This window comes from Myxocyprinus asiaticus, chromosome 32 (genome assembly GCF_019703515.2).
Source record: "Myxocyprinus asiaticus isolate MX2 ecotype Aquarium Trade chromosome 32, UBuf_Myxa_2, whole genome shotgun sequence".
In the NCBI taxonomy this organism is placed as follows: Eukaryota; Metazoa; Chordata; class Actinopteri; order Cypriniformes; family Catostomidae; genus Myxocyprinus; species Myxocyprinus asiaticus.
In genome coordinates this window covers 11,988,347-12,012,500 of record NC_059375.1, presented here as the reverse complement: position 1 = coordinate 12,012,500, position 24,154 = coordinate 11,988,347, and the positions used below count along the sequence as shown (strand labels likewise).

Below are 24,154 nucleotides of genomic sequence, written 5' to 3'. Positions count from 1 at the left end.
TAAATATTTATAGACTTAAATACATTTAAAAGTATAACTTTTCTGTCTTATATAAAATATTTATATTTTACTTTTCTTCTTGAGCTTGATGCGTTTTTTAGATGCGTTTGCTGTTAAGCTTCATTTTATTTTTGAAACCTCCTCACATATTTATCTATTGTTTATTTTGTGACATGTTGCATTATTGGTCTCCTCGCAGGTTCCATCTGGAGAGCTTGCAGCGGTGCATGAGCAGTTACGAGATGTAAGTTCACAACCCAGATTTTTCAAATAAGACATTCCTGATGCTGTCCGAAGCTAGACTGATGTGTTTTCTTTCCTCTCTCTGTTATTGAGTACAGGCACTGGATAAGAACCGTAACTGGCTTGTTTATGACCAGCAGCGGGAGGCCTATGTTCAGGGGGTTCTGGCCAGGACCAAGGAGCTGGAGACGCAGTTAAACGAAGCCAATCAAGCACTCCAACAACAGCACAAAGAAGCCAATTCAGATGGTAAATAAAAATCTGGCCTCCTAGATGTGTTATACTAAAGAGGGGATGATATGTGGAACTGATGTAGACCAAGGAGCAGAACCTCTCTTTAGAATCAGTGCCAGTTTTGTAAGGTTCTTTAAAGGCAGTGGTGGGCCGTGCATTAAAAGTCTAGGCCTTCAGTGTGATTCATGCCATTAAAAAAACACAGTTTCACAATGAATAAGACACCCTATGCCTTTGGGCATCATACATTATGTTGCAGCTAACTAAAAATACCAATTGACATTTTAAAAACACGTCCACGCACGAAAGACAGAACTTGAAATGACACTTAATGCTCAAGCAATGCTTGAATGCATGCATGACTGTTTTGTGAAATGAACGTCTCCCGAACAGACATTCAAAAATCATAATTTTTCATATGAATCTACCAAGGAGGTCTATAATACCTGGAAAAATCGATCTAATAATATTTGCGATTTAAATGTTGCTTGCAATCAATTTCATTTCGTCAGGGTACATGGTTATGCTGCTTTCCATTCAAGTTGGATGAGGGATATTCCTACTTGATATCTCCGACCATAAATGCATTCCATTCCCCGATATTCGGAACTGCGACACTCCCGTTAGCTTAGCAGGGGTTTGACTCTCATTAGAGATGTCTCCTAGAAACCCAACTGATAAACAATGCTGCAGCGCTAGCATTTGTGCTTCAGGTGTATGATTATCAAAAAGAGCTTATAATGTTTTACACACCTGTTTCTGCAGGTATTTGTTAAACAAGCTTTAATGTCATGTAATGTGGAAACGAACTCATTTATCGATATTATTAATAAAGTGAATGTTTATCACTTTGTATATATCCCTGAGTGTCGACATGTTTGTGTGACATCATGCCCCTGCATCTCGGTGAAATCAGAGTTGAGAATTTCTGCACGAGCCTACGAGTTGTTATTCCGACTTCAAGATGCATTCCATTGCACTTTTCCTAGTAGGAAGTTGTAAAATCCGACTTTCCGAGTTGAATAGAACGCAGCATTACTTTTCAAAACTTGATCCGACACTGAAAGCTCAAGCAGCCTAATTCACGCTTAGAAAACTCTTGACGTTGCTATAACAATGCAAAAAGCACTTACCAATTTACTTGAAGTGAAAATCAGTCCTCCTTTCCTGATTAATAAATGAATCAATCACTCGGTCATGCAGAACATCTCCTGTTTGTAAATCCATAAGGATCTCTTTCTCAATGGCAATACCAGCAGTGATGACAGCCGACTCTTCAGACAGATTGATCTTACGCTTTTCACTCTTGAATTACGTACATCACTTAAAGCGTGATTGCGTCATTCAAGGCCAGCTAGAAAGCCTCGACCGGGACGTATCCTAAAGATCACACCCACCAAGAGCAAATAAATCAATCTGGTTGGCTGATGAATCTGACAGTCTGACTTTAGTTGCTCATTCATTTGCACTGTTGAGGGATTCTACGGAATTTCTGAAGGCCTAAAGGGGTGGAGCTCAGACTCACGCGCTGCTTCGGACATGCGATTTGTGAAATAATTGTCACACTTCGCTTGTAAGCATCAAGGAATAAATTCTGACTGGATAAACTTTTTGTTTTTCTCTATTTGTTTGTAGATTAATTAAGAGTGGAAAACGGTTAAAAATACATAGGCAAATAGGTGACTGAGAATGAAAGGATGAAAAATATTTATTTATTTGGCATGTTAGGCCAGCAGAGAAGGCTTTGCTGGCCCTGAGAATTCGCCACTGTTTAAAGGTCAATTACATGCCTGCTATCCACAATATTCTAGGTCCCATGATGCTTTGCGGGCGATGTGGGCAGAACTTCCGGTTAAGCATAAACATTCGTTATGTTATGTACTAACACGGCATTAAAAATGACAGAAACGTAAGAACAAATGATCACAGAATTATAGCGAGGCGATATTGCTCTTCCTCACCTATCTGTTAATAATTATGAGCTTCAGGATGATGGGCAAATATTGCAAATAGAAGCATTTTAGTTATTTTGTTGAGTCTTTATCCATCGATGGAAGAACCTGAGCAGACTAAACTGAAAAGCTATGTGGCCTATTAGTGACTTCACAGCTGTAGATAATTATGGTTATTTTAAAGCATATATTGAGTCTAGTCAGAACCTGAAGAGTTTGTTGTACCGAGATGTACTTACCACAGATACAGGGGAGGTCCAGACAGCAGGATGCACGTACATTACAGGACTCAGGCGATGATACTGTCATGCTGCTGTTTTTTGGATAAAATACAGTTATTTTGCAGGAGATGACTGTGTAGTAAGCTCAATCTAGCTTTATAATTGTTAGTTTACATACATAATCTCTGTATGTAAATGCTATAACCTACATGAAATGTTTTAGTGTTGACTGAACAGCTGATCCTGTTGATAGATTGAATTTATTGTTCTTGTGTAGGAAATAACGTTGTCTTAGCAGCCACACAATAAACTGTACCGTACAAAAACTTCATGAAATACAATTAATTATATTTATTTGAACATGCATTATAAACATTGTACGCAAAAGTTCAATGTTCTCTATAAAGCAACTATAAAACAGTATGTATTATTAAAAGCACTGTACAAATAAATTTAATTGATACTGAATTAATGTCCACACTGTTTTCCAAATCACCTTTTCCCTTAAGGGAAGACAAGCACATTCTGCAAAGACACTCAAAAGAAAGTGAATTACAAATGAACAAACTCTCAAGATGTCTAATGAACTTTCAGCACATGTACACACACCTGTTAGCACAATAATGCTATTGTTTATGTAACTCACTGCACTCAGTTTCTGGACTTCTATCGAAGCCGGATCATATCGGTGGATAATATTAGTAAACCCTGCTGTTTACTTATGGCCAATAAAGTGAAAAGAGCACACAAACAAATTATCCAAAGCTTTTTCAAACAAGTCAGTTCTTCTGTAGGCAGCCGATGGCAGAAACAGCATCTGGGACTGGAGCGCTGTGCTTTGCGAGTGGTTTTTGATCATATTATTGCTGTTTTAGATAAAACTTTAGTTTCGATTGATTAATAGGATAACCATTAATTGCACACATTGTCCGGGAAATTTGAAAGATATCTTACAACATTTAAAAACGGGGATGCAAACTCATCAGGGGTGAAAAAGGTGACAAATATGCGAACCCCATAGTGGGGTCCGGGGGCATGATTTTTTTTTTTTTTTTTTTATATCAGCTATAAGGATTTACAGTCGATTTTAGCATGAGGATATAGGGAGAAAACTCATCCTAGAATTATTGTAATCTTACTGCTACAAAAGTAATGTAAGGGGGACATCAGTTTAGGGTACTCAAGAGAGTCAAGAGAGTGCAGAGCCGGGTCCAAAATTGTATTAAAGTTCATTGCATCCACTATACAATAAAGTTCATCAAACAAAACAAATCTGATTTCACAACCACTACAACTAAAAGAAAACCTGTCACAAGGTCATTTCAGTTCAGATTGTATCATTTTCAGTGAGCTTGGCATTTGCCCCCTTCTCAAGCGTCAGGGGCTAACGTTAACGTTAAGTTGGTACTTTGGCATGAGGAGCTCAGTTTATGTTGTAATCGTCAGCAAAATGGTAACGTTAAATGATAGTCCCAGAGCCCTAACGTCAGTAACATTATACAAGTGGAATTTGGAATAGCAAGAATGCTAGCTAATGTTAGACATGGAAATAACATTAACCCCCGAATCACACAAAATCACACAAATGACCTATTTTGGATTCAAAACTGCTAATTTCGCCGATGCATCCTTGTACAAAGCAAGAATCTAACCGCATGACACGCAAGCAAGCAGAGACCGGCTACACACAAAACGTCAACCAATCGTGCTTCCGCTAGCCAACTGGAAATTCCACCCACCTAGCGAAATACAGTGGACTCGCTGTGAATATTGTGGACTTTCCTCACTTAAATGCGGAATCTCTTCTTTTCTTTAAAGCTGTAGTGTGCAAAATATTGGCATCAGTGATGTTGAAATCATTTAATCAATACATCTGACATGACAAGTTTTGCAAGCATAGAAGTTCCTGTCGTTTAAGTCAACATTAAAATTTAAATTGACACTTACCAATTACCTAAACATTCTTGGTCTTATTGTGCATGATTCATTTGTGCATGTTATTACAATAATAAAAAAATTGTCTTTTGTAATTGTTTATCAAAATTAAGGCTGTCAATAAATTTAAAATTTGTACTATAATTAATTACATGAATTATTTATTGATAAATCAATATTTGCTGATTAAAGAATACATAATGATTAAATAACTATATTTAAATAATTAGGAATATAAAATATATAATAAATGGAATAAGTCAGATAATTAAAATACATTACATTATTGTGGCAGATGAGTAAAGTATTTGATTAGAAAATATATGTTATACGATAACATTAGTTAATGAACTAACACGAAGTAACAGTGAACAATAGTATATTTATAAATGAACATTAACCAAGTCTAATAAATGCTGAATATTGTTCATTGCTAGTTCATAACACCAAATGCATTAACTGTTAACGTTTACAACTTTATTGTAAAGTTGTAACCAAAGCAGAAATTCACATTTTCCTATTTAAAATGCTCAGAATGGACAACAAGAAGCATCTCTTGCAGATGATTCATATGATTAATGTATCAGTGCTCATTAAGTTTATATGCAACATCTCAATGCTCTATATATCCCAGTGGCAACATTCGTCCTCTCTCCTCGCCTCTTACACAGGCCAGTCAGGGCAGGCGGCCCAACCTGAGCTGGAGGCTGAACGGGCCCGGGCCAGCAGAATCCAGGCAGAACTTGACAATTTGAGAGGGAGGTATGAGGAGAAGAGCAGGGAGTCGACTCGGGCACAGGAGCAGCTGCTGGAGGAGAGGAGAATTGGACGGGAGGCTGTGCTTGATGAGAGGAGGTGTTCAGCGGAGCGAAGCGCCCGACTGCAGAGTGAGCTGGAGACAGCCAATTCCAGACTAGACGAGGAGAGGAAGAGGGTGACCGAGCTAATGCTGCAGGTAATAAGATAGAAATCATGTAATGTTATGTTCGTGTTTGCATTTATTTGCGCATTCATGTAAAATTTATAGTGCAAGCCTCAACACATGAAAAACTGTAATCTCATTTGTTTTGAAGCAGGAATAGTTCACCCCAAAATGACAAGTCTGTTTACTCATTTACTCGGTGTACTCGTTTCAAACCTGTATGCTGTTATTTAATGCATGGAACACAAAATGAGAATTTAAGAGAATCTTTATCAGCTTTTTTTTTTTCATACAACAACATTACACTTGCACACACTTGTCATACAACAGCTTTGTATGAAGATCAGACTGAAATCTTTTAAATTAGATTTGAGACCTTCGGTGGAGGGAAAGATTATCAGTGAATAATGGCTTAAATTTCACTCGGTCCGTTACACAAAGCGATCGTATGGCTTCAGAAGACTTGCAATATAGCACTCAAGTCGTATGGACTGCTTTAAGATACCTTTATGGTGCTTTTTCTTATCCTTTTATGAAGCTTAGCAGTATAAATCACCATTCACTTCCATTCAGCAGCTCAGACATTCTGTCTAACTATTCCTTCAGTGTTTTACAGAAGAAAAATGTTTAACGGAAAATACGTGGTTGGAACAATGGGGTAAATGATGACAGAATTATAATTTTTTTGGGTGAACTATTACTTTTATGATATCTCTTGAATAGTTTCAAGCAATGTTGCTTTTTTTGACAGGTGAACCTACTGCAGAAATCTCTGATGAACCAGCAGGAAGAGCAGAACAGAATCGCTCTGTTGGAGCAACAGGTATTTAGATCACTGTTTAACATCAGTTGTCATAGTTGAGCTGTGAACTTCCAGCACATTAAACGGTTTCATTCCTGCAGATCCAGTTGTCGACTAGAGAGTCTGAAAATGAAAAACTGGACCGACAAACCTTACAGCAACAACTGCACAAAGTTTTGAAAGAGCTGCGGAAAGCCAGAGACCAGATTACGCGACTGGAGACTTCTGTAAGTTCTGAGATATTCCCTGATGCATGCTGAAAACCGTTGACGTGCTTATCGTATGTTTCATATTAGTAATGCATAATAATTTTGAAAAGTTTAAAATTATTAATAGGGAAGAGTATGTGTTTAAGTGCTTATAAACTGTATTGTTCCATCTCAAGCTAAAGTAATAAACTAAAATATGTCATGATATTTTGAATTCGTGATGGGGATGCGATGGCGTGGAACATTTCAAGCCAAAATAGCTGCTGTTTTCCCCATTATCAAGGATATGTCCTCTTATCATTAACATTCAAGAGTCAACAATATTACTTTTCTATAAATGGCAGAAAAAAAATATATAAATAGGCCCCTACTGTTTTTTGTTTTTCTGTCAATTCTATGTAACAGGGTGAATCTGTTATGCTTAATGCATCTTGTCAAGGATGATAAAACAGAAAATTATGAATGATAAATGAGCGTTGGCTTTGCTGACAAATCAAATGATTTCTTGTTTTTCATTATGTAATTTAAAATGACAGTTCTCTGTAATTTTGAGGTAAATAAGCGATGTCAAATCATTGACAAATTATTCTGTTTTAACTCCAATCTTTTTTTTTATTTTTTATAAATGTGATTTGATGCAGTTTGAATGGGAAATACAACACACATTTTATCTTTTCAAAGTTTTGGTGTTATATTCATATTTTTTCTAGTTTGAATCTATTTTCATGGATTTAGATTTATAACTATACAGTATATTCAGAGTTACATTGATATATTCAGGATTACCATTTGTATATTTAGATTTATAACTAGTAAAAAACTATATATTCAAACTTACAACTATTTGCATTTATATATTCAATTTTTAAACTACATATTCAAATCTACAACTATATATTCAGGATTTATATTTAATTATTAATATTTTAAACGATATTTTCAAAAACAACAAATATATATTTGGGATTACATTTACATATTCAGATTTAAAACTAGATATTCAAATGTACAACTATATATATATTCAGGATGTACATTTTATTATTCATATTTCAAACTATATTTTCAAAAACAACAAATATATATTCATGATTTACATTTTAGATATTCGGATTTAAAATACAAGAGAATTTTACCTGTTTCTTGCTACTGTGTATATAAGCTTTATTTGTTATATTAAAGATAGTTTTTTTTAAGATAGTTCTATAGTAGTCACCATTATAAAGAAGTGTTTATAATGGTGTCATTATAGTCATTATAAAGAATTTCCATTTAAATTTTTTCCCTGGCCAAATAAATGGTATTTTGAATTCTTAAAAATGAATTTTCAAAAAATAAATAAAGAAATAAAAAATTTACAGAGTGTGTGTATGTATGTGTGTGTATATATATATATATATATATATATATATATATATATATATACACTATATTGCAAAAAGTATTCGCTCACCCATCCAAATAATTGAATTCAGGTGTTCCAATCACTTCCATGGCCACAGGTGTATAAAATGAAGCACCTAGGCATGCAGACTGCTTCTACAAACATTTGTGAAAGAATGGGCCGCTCTCAGGAGCTCAGTGAATTCCAGCGTGGTACTGTGATAGGATGCCACCTGTGCAACAAGTCCAGTCGTGAAATTTCCTCGCTACTAAATATTCCACAGTCAACTGTCAGTGGTATTATAACAAAGTGGAAGCGATTGGGAATGACAGCAACTCAGCCACGAAGAGGTAGGCCACGTAAAATGACAGAGCGGGGTCAGCGGATGCTGAGGCGCATAGTGCGCAGAGGTCGGCAACTTTCTGCAGAGTCAATCGCTACAGACCTCCAAAGTTCATGTGGCCTTCAGATTAGCTCAAGAACAGTGCGTAGAGAGCTTCATGGAATGGGTTTCCATGGCCGAGCAGCTGCATCCAAGCCATACATCACCAAGTGCAATGCAAAGCGTCGGATGCAGTGGTGTAAAGCACGCCGCCACTGGACTCTAGAGCAGTGGAGACGCGTTCTCTGGAGTGACAAATCACGCTTCTCCATCTGGCAATCTGATGGACGAGTCTGGGTTTGGCGGTTGCCAGGAGAACGGTACTTGTCTGACTGCATTGTGCCAACTGTGAAGTTTGGTGGAGGAGGGATTATGGTGTGGGGTTGTTTTTCAGGAGCTGGGCTTGGCCCCTTAGTTCCAGTGAAAGGAACTCTGAATGCTTCAGCATACCAAGAGATTTTGGACAATTCCATGTTCCCAACATTGTGGGAACAGTTTGGGGATGGCCCCTTCCTGTTCCAACATGACTCCGCACCAGTGCACAAAGCAAGGTCCATAAAGACATGGATGAGCGAGTTTAGTGTGGAAGAACTTGACTGGCCTGCACAGAGTCCTGACCTCAACCCGATAGAGCACCTTTGGGATGAATTAGAGCGAAGACTGCGAGCCAGGCCTTCTCATCCAACATCAGTGTCTGACCTCACAAATGCGCTTCTGGAAGAATGGTCAAAAATTCCCATAAACACACTCCTAAACCTTGTGGAAAGCCTTCCCAGAAGAGTTGAAGCTGTTATAGCTGCAAAGGGTGGGCCGACGTCATATTAAACCCTATGGATTAAGAATGGGATGTCACTTAAATTCATATGCGTCTAAAGGCAGATGAGCGAATACTTTTGGCAATATAGTGTATATATATATATATATATATATATATATATATATATATATATATATATATATATATATATATATATATATATATATAGGATTTATATTTAATTATTCAGATTTAAAACTATATGTTCAACTATATATTTAGGAATTACATTTAGATATTCAGATGTATAACTATATATGTGGAATCAAAATTCACTAGCATAAATTAGCCTGTTTTAACTAAAATTAATGTTTTTTTTTTTGTTTCGTTTTTTTGTCTATTAATGCGATTTTGATTAAAGTTTTAGTGTTATATTCATATATTTTTTTATAGTATATTTTCAGTTACATCGATATATTCAGGATTACATTTATATATTTTGATTTATAACTAAACTATATATTCATATTTATAACTAAATATTCAGTATTTTCATTTATGTATTTAGATTTAAAACTACATATTAAAATTCCCAACTATATATTCAAGATTTACATTTAGATTTAAAAATATGTAATATAATTTTTATAGCTGTATGCACAGGATGTAAAAAAGCATTTAATCCTCTAAATTTACAAAAACATTACACCATCATCACATAAAATAATTCCTAATAATAATAGTTTTTAAAAAGTTTAATTGATTTGACACATTAATATATGTAAGCTTGTGAAACACTTAAAGGAATAGTTCACCCAAAAATGAAAATTTGCTGATAATTACTCATCCTCAGGACATCCAAGATGTATATGACCTTCTTTCTTCATCAGAACAGGATTTAAGATTTTTAGGAAAGTATCCCAGGTTTTTAGCTTCATCCAATGCAAGTGAATGGACACAAATTTTTGACGGTCCAAAAAGCAAACTTAGTCAGCATCAAAGTAATCCACATGACTCCCGCCGATCAAATAATGTCTTCTGAAGTGATTCGATATGTTTGTGTGAACAACTAATTGCTATTTAAAATTTTATTAACTTTAAAAATCACTTCCTGTAAACACTGAATGCCTCACGTTGCTGTTGTGTGACATCACGTTGGCGCGTTCACAGGAGAATTCGCTCTGTTTACCACAGAGGAACATACTTCATGTGAGAGGTCAATTCAAACAGCTACAGAGTAGAGATGGGCACGAGTACTCGGGTACTCAGATGTGGCAGCAATGATCCATCATGAAAACGATGATCAATGGTGATCACACATGATGTGACTTCTCACTTAATTCAAAATTCAGTGACAATTACCTGACAACTAAATACAAACATGTCAAAGAGGGAGCTTATTTTTAATTTTGAGATTGATTACATTGTGATTTTTAGGGGTACATTGATTTTCAGAGACATCTCATAGCAACCAAACTGATATACAATGCTTCTATGCTATCGTTACTATAATCAAAACAGAGTGTAATTAACCGTGTTTTGAATATGTGTCTAGGCAAAACGTTCACTAAACACGTTTTAATATCATTTCACGTAAGAACTTTGACTCGTTAATGAATATTATTTAATAAAAGTGAATGTTTGTCACTGACTGTAAACCTCCCTGCCCTGCATGCCGAAATGTTTGAGTGTAGTAACACACACCTGTATCTCGACGAAATGGGAGTTGAAGATTTCCGAACGAGTTTCAAGTTAGAAGTCCGACATAAAGTGTCATTCTGTTGCACTTTCCCAGTTGAAATGTGGAAATTCCGACTCTCCGAGCTGAATGGAACACTTCATGAATCATCACAGCAACAATACAGAGCATAGCGGTTTTCCCCACAGGAGCTAACACTTGGACACACACCACACACACACACCTGGCACGTGTGGCAGTGGACTCAACGTGCTGCTAGTGTTTCAAACAGCTAGACAGAGTGCAGCTAAATGGAACAGAATGCAGCGTCTTCAAAACTGAACGTACAGTGCAATGGTTATGGTGTCTCCTGTTAAGCCAACTGCAATTAGAAAATAGACTGTTCAGACAGTCACTAAAAAACTGGTGCGCACTTACTAAGATTACTAAGGTAACCTAAAGGAAGAACAGACAGACGCGCGTTGTGTGCATTCTTTTATTGAGTTGGACAGCGAATCTTCACATAATGAAAAAATATGATGCATTATATTTTGATTATGCCATCTTTTGTACATTTTGTAAAAGATTATTTTATAACAGTCTATAATAATTAATAGATGATACACTGGAACAACAAGATGCAATGCATCAGCCATAGACATTTGTCAGACATGTTATTATATATACAGTTATGTACATGTCATTGCCCCTCAAGTAATTAGTCCAAGTACTCGAGTAGACAAAATGACCAAAATGCCCATCCCTACTACAGACAGCTGGCGGAAGTGCCGATTTAAAGTTAAAAACGTTTTAATTAGCGATTTGTTTTTCACACAAACATATCGATTCACTTCAGAATACATTACTTAATCAACTGGAGTCATGTGGATTACTTTGATGCTGCCTAAATATGCTTTTTAGACCGTCAAAAATTGGTGTCACTTCACTTGTACTGGACGAAGCTAAAAACCTGGGATACTTTCCTAAAAATCTTAAGTCCTGTTCTGATGAAGAAAGAAGGTCATATACATCTTGGATGGCCTGAGGGTGAGTAAATTATCAGTACATTTTTATTTTTGGGTGAACTATTCCTTTAAGAGAAGATTATTGTGTTTAGTGCTTTCCATTAAACAAATGTTTATGGACAAAACTCGTACTCCTTTTATGGAATGACTCAATCATTTGTGTGTTTTGACCTTGTAATCAGAAACAGCAGAGAGAGTCTCGTTTCTCAGAGCCCAGCACCTATAACAGGAGGGATTTTGAGAGTTTGACTATTCAAGATCGAGCCACGTCTCCATCTAAAGTCCATAACATACTAGATGAGAGTATCCTGGAGTGTCCAAACTGTGGCGCTTCGTACCCCACCAGTCAACACCGAGAACTTCTCGCCCACCTTGACTACTGCTTCAGCTGAAACTGTCTCACAAATACAAGAGAATTTACCTGCTTCTTGCTACTGTGTGGATAAGCTTTATTTGTTATATACTGTAGAGCATTTTTTAAAGATAGTTTTATAGTAGTCACCATTCCAAGAAATCTCTCAGTACTTTTTTTTAACTGCCATTTTTAATTTCCCCCCGGTCAAATAAATGGTGTTTTGAATTCGTGAATTTGAACAGTTATAGTAACTTTCCTAGGGTGTTCATAAAATCATATGTTTACACGGTATTTAAAAAAAAGAAAAAAATGAATTCAGATGTGAATGTTATTTTCTTAGTTCTCTTTTGGTGACAAGGATGCTATTTCCCGAGCAATTCATATGCATGTATTGCCTCAATAATAATCAATATTAAGTCAATATTCACTGTCTACTTTCATTTATTGTTACTGATTTTACTTGTCAATGTTGCACTTGCAAAATAACCAGAAATGGTCAAACCCTTCTGTACTGAATCATCTGCTTGCATTATTAAAGGAAGAAGACAAAAAAAAAAAAAAGACATGCTGTGTTGTTTCCCAGTTTTCCCATTTATCGTTATGGTGGCTCTGATGTGTTACTTGTGTAGTACAGATTTATTACTGGCCAGCAGTCCTAACTCTGCAAACCAGATCTGACTTGAATAAGATTGCTTGTGTAAATCCTGCATTAAACTATTTAAAGCTGGGATTAGGTGGGTGTCACGTGACGCCATGCGAGGAGCAGATGTGTGAACGGCGAGCTCTGCGCACTTTGATAGTGTTTTAATGATTTTCATGTTATAATCTGGTGAGATTCAATACAGCCAGTTACATATTTGCTCTTTGAGGTAAACATGGCAAAAAAGTCAATATCCTCAGACTTTGGAGACATTAAAAGACACTTACGTGCTCAAGTTGAAACCTCTGACGGCCCTGCGAGCTGGGGACTCAAGTTGGAAAGCGCATTGGGAGAAGAAATCCAGCGTCAACTGTCCAACATCTCGGTGATGCTGACGAAGGTTGTTGCTGACTTGGAGGATCTCGCTGTTATACGTCGATCGATTACGGCGATGGAAACAGAATTCTCTGAATTGGTCACAAGAGTGGCAGATGTTGAGAAACGGATCGATTATCTGGAGTCATCGGAAAGGGAATTATCCGCTAATCTAAAACAGACTTGGAACACATATTGGAAAAATTGGAAGATCTCGAAAATAGGAATCGAAGGAACAATATTCGGATTGTTGGAATTTTTGAGCAGGAAGAGGGCAGAGATATGGTGAAATTCCTGGATGAGCTCATCCCGAGTCTGCTCGTTATAACAGGTCATAAGCTGGAAATCGAGTGAGCTCACAGAGTCCCTGCTCGCAGATCTGCTGAGGGAGAAAGGCCCCGATCAATTCTAGCCAGATTTCTGAGATCATCTGATAAAGATCTCTTGTTGCGCCAGGCGAGGAGCAAAGTAAAACTTTCTTGGAAGAATCACAATATTTTCTTGTTCCCGTACTTTGCGAATTTCGACGCGAGAAACGTGATTGATTCAAGGAATGTAAGAAACTCTTACATCAACGGAAGATCGCTTTTGCATTGATGTTTCCGGCCAAACTGAGAACAGACACCAAGGAAGGTAGCAAAGTATTTTTATTCCCCAAGCAGGCACTGGCTTTTATAGAATCTATGGGTGAGTAAACCATTGCGTGTTTCTCTTGTAAGTGGACTGACTTGCTGTTCGGTGACTCGACTGTCTAAGGAAGCTGAGTGCCATTTTTGTTTCTTTTTGCGTTGGCTCCGCCTAGCGGCTGGAGTTTGTTTTGTAGCATGACACTTCTCCTTCAGGAAACTTTTGCATTGATGGAAGATCGCTTTTATACTGAAGTTCCCGGCCAGATTGAGAATGGACACTGGATAACCGCAAAATATCTACATGCTCACAAAGAGGACGTCTTTTATAGAGTTGACAGACTGAGTAAGTCATGGTGTATTTTATTTTTTTGTAATTTTTTTTTACGTGGCCTCCGAGTGAATTTGACTCGCTCAATACACACTTGATCAACTGAGGAACCGGGATGCCTGTTTTGTTTCTTTTTGTGCTGGGTCCGCCTAGCGGCTGGAGCTTGGTTTGTGGAATAACACTGCTTCGGGACAGTTGTGGATGAATCTGTTCGTTCTTTGTGCTTATGCCTCCTGTTGGCTGGACTTTGTTTTTGCTGAGTATTTTTAAGGGACATTAGAATGATTACAACATCTGCTGCACTCATGAACAGCCAGCTCACTGAACACTTGGTTGTTTGTCCAAGGAATCTGAACGGCTTTATATCAGTTGGAATTTGTTTTGTGGAAGAACACACCTTTGAGACAATTCTGTGAATGAATCTACATGTTCTTTGTGTTTATTCTGCCTGTTGGCTGGGGTCTGTTTTACAAAGTATTTTCTGTTATGTAATATTGCCTCACAAAATTTGTGCAGAAGCACCGGACTTGAGCAATCCGATGGCAAAGTTGTCACGGGGGCTCTCGTAGGCGTACATGGACCTTTTGAGTTTAGAGAGATCGATGCCGGTTGGCGCTGTCGTGCGCGGGGTTAATGCACACATTTTTTCTTTTTTCTGTTCTGTCTGGGGGAAAGTTTGAGGTTTGATTGTTGCACTAATGGGGAATGTGGTCTGTATAATCTTGTTTTTGACATACAGTTTTTTTTTTTTATTATATCAATATGTCAAATGTTAATATGAGTAGGTTATCTCTCTCCACATGGAATGTGAATGGGTTGGGGCACCCCACAAAAAGAAGGAAGGTTATTTCTTTTCTTAAGCGTAAGAAATATGATATAGTGTTTCTTCAAGAAATGCATCTTTCCCCGCAGGAAGCAGAAAAATTTGGGAAGATATGGGGTAGACATGTTTTCTTTAGTGATGGCACAAGTAAGAGTAGGGGAGTCATTATACTTATAAATACAGTGCATCTGGAAAGTATTCACAGCGCTTCACTTTTTCCACATTTTGTTATGTTACAGCCTTATTCCAAAATGGATTAAATTCATTATTTTCCTAAAAATTCTACAAACAATACCCCATAATGACAGCATGAAAGAAGTTTGTTTGAAATCTTTGCAAATATATTAAAAATAAAAAACGGAAAAAAATCACATGTACATAAGTATTCACAGCCTTTGCTCAATAATTTGTTGAAGCACCTTTGGCACCAATTACAGCCTCAAGTCTTTTTGAGTATGATGCTACAAGCTTGGCACACCTATTTTTGGGCAGTTTCTCCCATTCTTCTTTGCAGGACCTCTCAAGCTCCATCAGGTTGGATGGGGAGCATCGGTGCACAGCCATTTTCAGATCTCTCCAGAGATGTTCAATCGGGTTCAAGTCTGGGCTCTGGCTGGGCCACTCAAGGACATTCACAGAGTTGTCCCGTAGCCACTCCTTTGTTATCTTGGCTGTGTGATTAGGGTCATTGTCCTGTTGGAAGATGAACCTTCACCCCAGTCTGAGGTCCAGAGCACTCTGGAGCAGGTTTTAATCAAGGATGTCTCTGTACATTGCTGCATTCATCTTTCCCTCGATCCTGACTAGTCTCCCAGTTCCTGCCGCTGAAAAACTTCCCCACAGCATGATGCTGCCACCACCATGCTTCACTGTAGGGATGGTATTAGCCAGGTGATGAGCGGTGCCTGGTTTCCTCCAGACATGACGCTTGCTATTCAGGCCAAAGAGTTCAATCTTTGTTTCATCAGACCAGAGATTTTGTTTCTCATGGTCTGAGAGTCCTTCAGGTGCCTTTTGGCAAACTCCAGACGGGCTGTCATGTGCCTTTTACTGAGGAGTTGCTTCCGTCTGGCCACTCTACCATACAGGCCTGATTGGTGGAGTGCTGCAGAGATGGTTGTTCTTCTGAAAGGTTCTCCTCTCTCCACAGAGAAAAGCTGGAGCGCTGTCAGAGTGACCATCGGGTTCTTGGTCACCTCCCTGACTAAGGCCCTTCTCTCCCGATCGCTTAGTTTGGCCGGGCGGCCAGCTCTAGAAAGAGTCCTGGTGGTTCCAAACTTCTTCCATTTACGGATGATGGAGGCCACTGTGCTCATTGGGACCTTCAATGCTGCAGAAATTTTTCTGTACCCTTCCCCAGATCTGTGCCTCGATACAATTCTGTCTCGGAGGTCTACAGACAATTCCTTGGACTTCATGGCTTGGTTTGTGCTCTGACATGCACTGTTAACTGTGGGACCTTATATAGACAGGTGTGTGCCTTTCCAAATCATGTCCAATCAACTGAATTTATCACAGGTGGACTCCAGTCAAGTTGTAGAAACATCTCAAGGATGATCAGTGGAAACAGGATGCACCTGAGCTCAATTTTGAGTGTCATGGCAAAGGCTGTGAATACTTATGTACATGTGATTTTTTTTTCGTTTTTTATTTTTAATAAATTTGCAAAGATTTCAAAGAAACTTCTTTCACGTTGTCATTATGGGGTATTGTTTGTAGAATTTTGAGGAAAATAATGAATTTAATCCATTTTGGAATAAGGCTGTAACATAAAATGTGGAAAAAGTGAAGTGCTGTGAATACTTTCCGGATGCACTGTAAACATCTACAATTCAAATGTCTCAAACAGACTAAAGATAAATTAGGAAGAGTCATTATTGTTTTATAATTATAGTTTTATATTGCTTTTTTATAGATCTTGAAGGGATGTTGCAAGCCTCTGGCACCCCTCATGATATAATATTGGGAGGAGACTTTAATCTTTTGATGTACTCAGTCCTTGATCATAGTGAAGCAAAAGTGTGTAAGCCCCCTAGAGCAACAGTGACACTTCACAGGATGTGTAAAAATCTTGGTCTTGAAGATATCTGGTGACTTTTGAACCCATCTGGTAGGGACTATAATTTTTTTTCATCAGTTCATAAGATTTATTCTAGAATAGATTTTTTTATATATATCAAAGTCCCTCATTTTATCTGTTGTGGATTGCTCAGTTGGAAACATCTTAGTCTCAGATCACGCCCTGGTGAGTTTAGAAATGTTGCCACATACAGAGAAAAAGAAATCATATAGTTGGCACTTTAATGTATCTCTTTTGCAAAATCCTGATTTCCAAAAAATGTTAAAGACTGAAATCAGTGTTTATATGGAGACCAACTGGTCCTCAGTATCCTCTGTGGGCGTGGTTTGGGAGGCACTTAAGGCAGTTCTTAGGGGTCAGATCATACAGTGTGCCTTATTTGCCAAAAAATCCAAAGCACGTGAACTTGTGGAGTTGGAAAGGAATATTAAAAGTGCTGAAGCGACGAATTTCGTCTGATGGCCTCAGAGAATTGACCCGATTGAAATACAGATATAATACTATTTTGTCTTGGAAAGTGGAGTTTTGGCTATTCAGGGCAAGACTCAGGGGGACAAAGCAGGGAAGCTTTTGGCTAGATATATAAAGCAGAGAGAGTCCTTTTCTACCATTCCCTCACTGAAATCTGCTGGTGGTGAAATATTTACCTCAGCCATTGATACTAATAATGCTTTTAAAGAATTCTATCTTGATCTCTATAGTTCCACGTCTTCGTCTACTGATGAAGATATTAGAAACTTTGTGGAACCATTAGAACTCCCTAAATTGACGACTGAGCAAAACAATTCTCTTGATTCTGAGATAACCTTGGAGGAGCTTGGCGAGCTAATTAAGGCCCTGCCTACTGGCAAGGCTCCGGGGCCAGACGGTTTTGCCGCTGAATTTTTTAGGTCTTATGCTACAGAATTGGCTCCACTTTTGTTAGAAGTTTATACGGAATCATTAAAGAATGGAAAGCTTCCTCCAGCCATGACACAAGCCCGGATCAGTCTGATTCTTAAAAAGGACAAAGATCCAAGCGAGTGTAAGAGTTCCCGTCCAATTTCCCTTATCCAGTTAGAGTAAAAATGTTGTCAAAAGTTTTGGCTAACCAATTAAGTAAAGTTATGACATCTCTTATACATATAGATCAGATGGGGTTTATTCGGGGCTGTAGCTCTTCTGATAACATTAGGTGTCTCATCAATATTATGTGGTCTGTGGCAAATAATCAGACTCCGGTCACTGCCATCTCACTTGACGCCAAAAAGGCATTTGATATGGTAGAATGGGATTATCTTTTTAAGATTTTGGAAAAATACGGCTTCGGGAGTACATTTATTGGTTGGATTAAGTTACTTTATAGACACCCGGTAGTGGCGGTACAAACAAATGGACTAATTTCAGATTATTTTACTCTGGAGACGGGCACTCGGCAGGGTTGCCCTCTTTCCCCATTATTGTTCTGTCTTGCCCTGGAACCATTAGCAGCCGCAATAAAAAAGGAGGATGATTTTCCAGGGGTGGTGGTGGGAGGTATGGCGCATAATCTTTTGCTTTACGCAGATTATATTTTATTATTCGTCTCTGACCCTTCTAGATCTATGCCTTGCCTCCACAGAATTATTAATTCCTTTTCTAAGTTTTCAGGATATAGAGTCAATTGGTCTAAATCTGAAGCTTTGGCTCTGACACCGTACTGCCCAGTAACGGCTTTCCAGCCAGGCGCTTTCCAGCGGCCCAAACAGGGCATTAAGTATTTGGGCATTTTATTCCCAGCAAAATTGTGTGATTTAGTTAGTGTTAATTTTGACCCCTTAATAAAACGGTTTTCGAGCGATGTGGACAGGTGGGCTTCATTACATTTATCGATGATTGGGAAGGTTAATGTTATTAAAATGAATTGTATTCCAAAATTCAATTACTTGCTACAGTCTCTCCCTGTAGATGTCCCTCTCTCTTATTTCAAGCAATCTGATAGCATAGCGAAGTCCTTCATTTGGAATGGTAAGTGCCCCAAATTACATTTCAACAAGTTACATAGGCCGAATGACAAAGGTGGGTTAGGCTTACCCAAGATTTTATTTTATTATTATGCATTCGGTCTTAGACATTTGGCTCATTGGTCACTTCCACCTGAGAGAGCCCCTCCCTGGTTCTGTATAGAAAAGGAAGTTCTTGCCCCTATTTTTCCATTGCAGAGCCTTTCTATCAAATTAATCGGAGAGGTTAAGTTACATCCCATTATCCCACATTTGCACTCGGTATGTACAGAAGTGTCCAGACTGTTTAATTCGGACATTTTTTTAAATGTTTCCTCGAGCATATGGCTGAACCCCAAATTATGCATCAACAAGTCCCCTTTTTGCTGGTCAGAGTGGATTGGGAGGGGGGTTACTACACTTGGTGACCTATATGAGAATGGAGTATTGAGATCCTTTCAAAATTTGGTTCAACTTTTTGGGATTCCTATATCTCAGTTCTATAAGTATTTACAGCTGCGCCACCTGCTCTGTACTGTTTTTGGGAGTGGTTTACACCCCCCTAAAGCAGCAGATACTCTGGGAGTGGTGATTACTGCTTTTGGAAAAGGTCATAAGGCATCGGTGTATTACTCCCTGCTAATTCAGAGTCTGGGGGATGGGACTTCAACTTCTCTTAAGAGATTATGGGAGAAAGATCTAAACTTGGCATTGGAGGAGGGAGTGAGGGTTAGGATTCTAAAAAATGTCAAATCTGCATCTAGAGATGCAAGGGTTCACCTTATGCAATTTAAGATTTTACATAGAGTCTATTGGACCCCCTCTAGATTGCATATGCTTGGTCTTAAAGACACACCCACCTGCTGGTGATGTCAGTCAGAAGATGGATACATAACCCATGTCTTTTGGGGATGTGTTAAGATTCAAGAGTTTTGGTTGAGGATTCAGAGTTTTATATGTGAGGTTTTGGCCTCTCAAATTTTATTTTGCCCCAGACTCTGTATCTTAGGAGATGGGGCAGTCATTAATTTGGAGAATAAGCATGTGAAAAACTGGGTCCTAACTAGTATTATGATTGCCAGACAGATAATTTTAAGGTGTTGGAAGTCGGCTGGAGCGCCCCCATTTCAGGAGTGGTGTTCAGAGATGGCCAGAGTGGCAGCTCTTGAAGAGGGGTATCCAGAAGACTGGGGAGGCTAGACCTGATTGTGAAGAAGTGGGGCAGATATCTGTGTTTTTTGGAGGGCTCTCAGGGAGGGACAGTGGAGAGAGAGGTGTAGGGGATGTGTGTGATTAGTTTACTATTTATTTATTTATTTTTTATTTTATTTATTTATTTTTGTTGTGTGTCTATAATTATGTGACCACTGGGGTGTTGCTGGGGGTCGGGTGGGGGGATAGTGAGGGTTAAATATTGATTCTGTGTACATATGTTCTGCTGTTTATGTTTAACCTGTTGATGCTCATTGACCCCACCCATGGGTTTGACTTTACTTTGCATAAATTAGTTCACATTTACCATATATTGTGCTGTTCAAAATTGTTCATAATGTTGAGAAATTATACATCTTTATAATATGTCCACATTATTAACACTTTTTTTTTTTTTTTTTACTAGACTATATAGTATAGGTGAACTCATTTAAGCAAAGTGACATCAGTTGATTCCTTGAATCAATATTAATGTGTTGATTCAAGGAAGGTGCCATGAATAATTTCACTGCCAGGTAAGCAACATAAGCATGAATTTCTCGAAAACTAGTGTGTTTGTCTGAAACCCTCTTGTGCATTTTTTTTTTTTTTAGCATGCAGAGTGTGACTTTAGATCCAAACCACCATAGGTAATTATTACCCTTGACCCTTTCTCATAATTCTGTGCAACAATCACCTTTGTCTATCGTTGTGTTTTTCAAATATGACAATATCAATTCAACTAGGCTGATGAAAGTAGAGAAGCACTAAGTCCATCTAAAACCAATATGGACCAGGGCCCACTAGGGGACTAAAGCAAGGGGGACTTCCAAGATTACTTAAAATTGATATGTAATGTAAGAAAGAAATAATCTTATTTAAATGACACTAAATAATAATAATAATAAAATGAATTACAATGACTAAAAGATTCTAGTAGTACATGTTAACTGATATCTTATGTTTTATTTTAATTCAATGACTGCCTTCAACAACCGCTGTTTAAAAATGCATAAAGTTCTAGAAACTTTTAGGACCACCAAATTAACCAAGTTACACAACAGTTTTGGTTAGAAGAAAAAAAGTTTGAGTGTGCCTTGGATAAAAGCTTTAATGCCATTGAGATGCATTTGCTGGATTTGATCACTGAGTTCAATAATAAAAAATAAAAAATCACCTTGATTTATGATGTTTATTTGAAAATGAAAAGTTAGGTTACACTGTACATCTATTGTGCATTTAAAAAAACGTTTGACACAATTTCACATTTGCTGTGTGCAAAATTATTATGATTTCTCTTGTGTTATGTTATGCTTTGTATTTACATATCAGCAGGTAAGTTAAAACTGGAAAAAATACATCCTCAAAACCCCAGTGGTGCAGCGATGGTTTAAGCAGCATCACAGAAACCTGTCAAATTAAAACAGTGAAAAACGCATTAGTCCATTTTAAGTTTACTTGTTTTCATTCTGAAAACTTCTGAATGGTAATGAGCTCATCAACATAATTAATGAGGTGTGCGGCCATCTTACCGGTGTGTGTAACACGTCTGTATTTGCCCAGGAAGCAAATATGTTGTTTACTCTCAGTGACGTTCTTCTGGTCTTCAGGCCTGAGGCCATCGGCATGTCGGGAGAAGATGAAGGAGTATCCATCCAAGCAGGTTCCATCGTAATCGAGTTCTCTGCAGGAATAGTGGATGGCGTAGTTATCGTAATCTGTGTCAATGATCCAGTGGTCGTCATCTGTGGAATGGTCAGAAACAGGCCATGAACAAACACATGGCAAACCATCAGACATTAACTCTCTGGAATACTTGATTCTAATGCTTTTTCATGACATTCTGCAATCAAATATTAATAGGCCTAGAGTTGGGAAATCTGATTCAGTTTAGCGAATCGGTTCGTCCAAACCGGTTTAAAAACCATTCACAACCAAGTCATCACTTGTGTTTTCAGAAGTCCCCGTGCAGCATTATGTTTCATTTTTTTAGTAAATTTGATGTTTATCACAGTATTTTCCCTATTAGGTTACATAGATTGTGAAAAAAAATTGATTATTGTTCCAACATGACTGTTAGGGAACATTACAATGGTGTTGCCAATATTAATAACAATGTTAATTATACAATATTAATAATATTAATCGTTCCCATTTTGAAAAAACATTGTTCATATTTCAGAGTTTTACTCCTACACAAAGTCATCCCTTACAGCTGGGTGATCTACCAAAGCTTTACGAATAGGTTCAGTCAGACATTAGTACATTTTAAAGCAAAAAGCGACATGAAAGACGTGTCATATTGCTTTTATGAAACGTGGGCAACAGCAATTTGATAAAAGACACATTGATGTTCAATAAACCGTTAAATATATTTGTAGTAATTCTCAGAATAAACAATTATTCCGCCAAGTAATATAGTTGCTTACTAACTGTAGGAGTTTGCAATTGCCGAGCAACGTAGCAGCTTGCCTCGTTAATATGGAATGTGTCATCACAAGCGTGCAACAGCTTCGAACATGGCTCACCAAATGGGAATTTGAAGTTGGAACTATGCATTTATAATATTGGGTATAATGACCGCTAAACTGTATAACTGTTGTCCCAGGCAACCGATTTCACATATTATAGGCCTATCTTCTCACATAGTAAACTTATTTCAGCTTAAACCAATATTAATATGTCCATTTATTATTTGTTTGGTGATTGGCCATGTAATAAGTGGTGTATCTGCTTTGCATCGAGTCCTGATCAATCTGTCAGGGTTTACTTTGCAATTAAGATTGGCTGACTGTTACCTAACAAGGGACTGTCTCATGTCACATTTTCTCTTTGCATATACTTAACAATAAGTCTACACTTACATCCAGTCTGCAGATATGCAGCGGCTCCCCAGTACTTCATCTTGAACTTGGCGGGATCCTCAGTATCTTCAAAAGTGCCAAACATGTTGGCGCACATCTCCCAGTTGCTGAAGTGTAGCGTGAGAAGATTGTTAGGCATTTCAGAACAGAAGATGTACCATTTTTTTCCCTCAGCAAAAACAAAATAAATCCTGTTTGAACTCACTTCAGAATGATGACTCTACCAATAGCAGTGGCTGTCATTGTTCCATCCTCCTCCACTTTGAAATTGGCAACAATGTTATCAAGAAGGAAAAGTCCAACGGGGTCTTTCTTGGCCACAGCATACCATGTACCTTGATACTGGAAGGCGAGTGGAGAATAATGAAAACAAACAACCACCTCACCCAAAGACACATGGAACACATGGAATGGGGAAAATAATTTCACTTACCCTGTTTCTGTCAAAGTCTTGTTTGACTGTGATATTGCTCACCAGACAGTCCTGTGCCCAGCATGTTGCTAGCACACAGAGAGCTACACAGAGTCTTAGCATGCTGCTATCTGTTTGAGCTGTTAAACAGTGGTAAAAATCATGAGTATTGGTAAATTAGTTAAGAATACACCAACAAATGTAATGAAATCCACAAGCAGAGCAATTTCAAAATCCATATCTTTGTCAGATCTCAAGGTTGAAAGAAATATGTAATACTACACATCTGAATGTTTGCAAAAAATACATTCATAATCTCCAAGAGCATACCTTGATCACAGTATCTGAAATTAGTTTTGCTGTGTTGCAGCTGAATTTCTGGAAGGTGGATTTATATAGGACCAAGTTTCTGGGGGTATTTCATAGTCCCACCCAAAGATCCGAAAATCTGTCTCCACCATCTCTGTCATTGGACAAGAGTTTTTACATAACAGCAGGGTTTCAGGTCCAGTGGGAGCACAGTGTTGACCTCTGCCCCTTCCCAAATATGTTTTTCTTCAGGTTGCAGCTGGTTTGTGCAAGAGCATTTGTAATGCCAAAGCAAACACCTGGAATTCTTTGGCACACGTTCTCTAAACACATTAATTTCTAAATTATAATGTTGTGTTCTCTGGAGCCTGTTCACATAGGAAGGTTTCTGCCATTTCAACGTAGAACCTTTTCTTGGTTCATAGTAGTAGTAACCAACTGGC

At 37.9% G+C, this 24,154-nt stretch overlaps 2 protein-coding genes across 2 annotated transcripts in view; one reads left to right on the top strand and one right to left on the bottom strand.

Moving 5' to 3' along the window:
* cep55l (centrosomal protein 55 like) overlaps window positions 1–12,640 on the top strand; it is a 29,820-nt gene extending 17,180 nt beyond the window's left edge. Inside the window, exons 3-8 of the mRNA XM_051667821.1 lie at window positions 200–244; window positions 342–492; window positions 5,257–5,540; window positions 6,259–6,330; window positions 6,411–6,536; window positions 11,927–12,640. Coding sequence (XP_051523781.1) covers window positions 200–244; window positions 342–492; window positions 5,257–5,540; window positions 6,259–6,330; window positions 6,411–6,536; window positions 11,927–12,136 — 888 coding nt within the window. The 3' untranslated portion in view covers window positions 12,137–12,640. The remainder of the gene's footprint in view (window positions 1–199; window positions 245–341; window positions 493–5,256; window positions 5,541–6,258; window positions 6,331–6,410; window positions 6,537–11,926) is intronic.
* Window positions 12,641–21,304: 8,664 nt separating this feature from the next.
* rbp4 (retinol binding protein 4, plasma) lies at window positions 21,305–23,771 on the bottom strand. The gene is made up of 6 exons (XM_051667786.1): window positions 23,733–23,771; window positions 23,424–23,542; window positions 23,196–23,332; window positions 22,991–23,097; window positions 21,659–21,871; window positions 21,305–21,536 (listed from the first exon to the last, which is right to left on the bottom strand). Exons 2-6 carry the CDS (start codon window positions 23,523–23,525, stop codon window positions 21,517–21,519), a joined length of 579 nt encoding a protein of 192 aa, XP_051523746.1. The 5' UTR covers window positions 23,526–23,542; window positions 23,733–23,771; the 3' UTR covers window positions 21,305–21,516.
* Window positions 23,772–24,154: the final 383 nt, after the last annotated feature.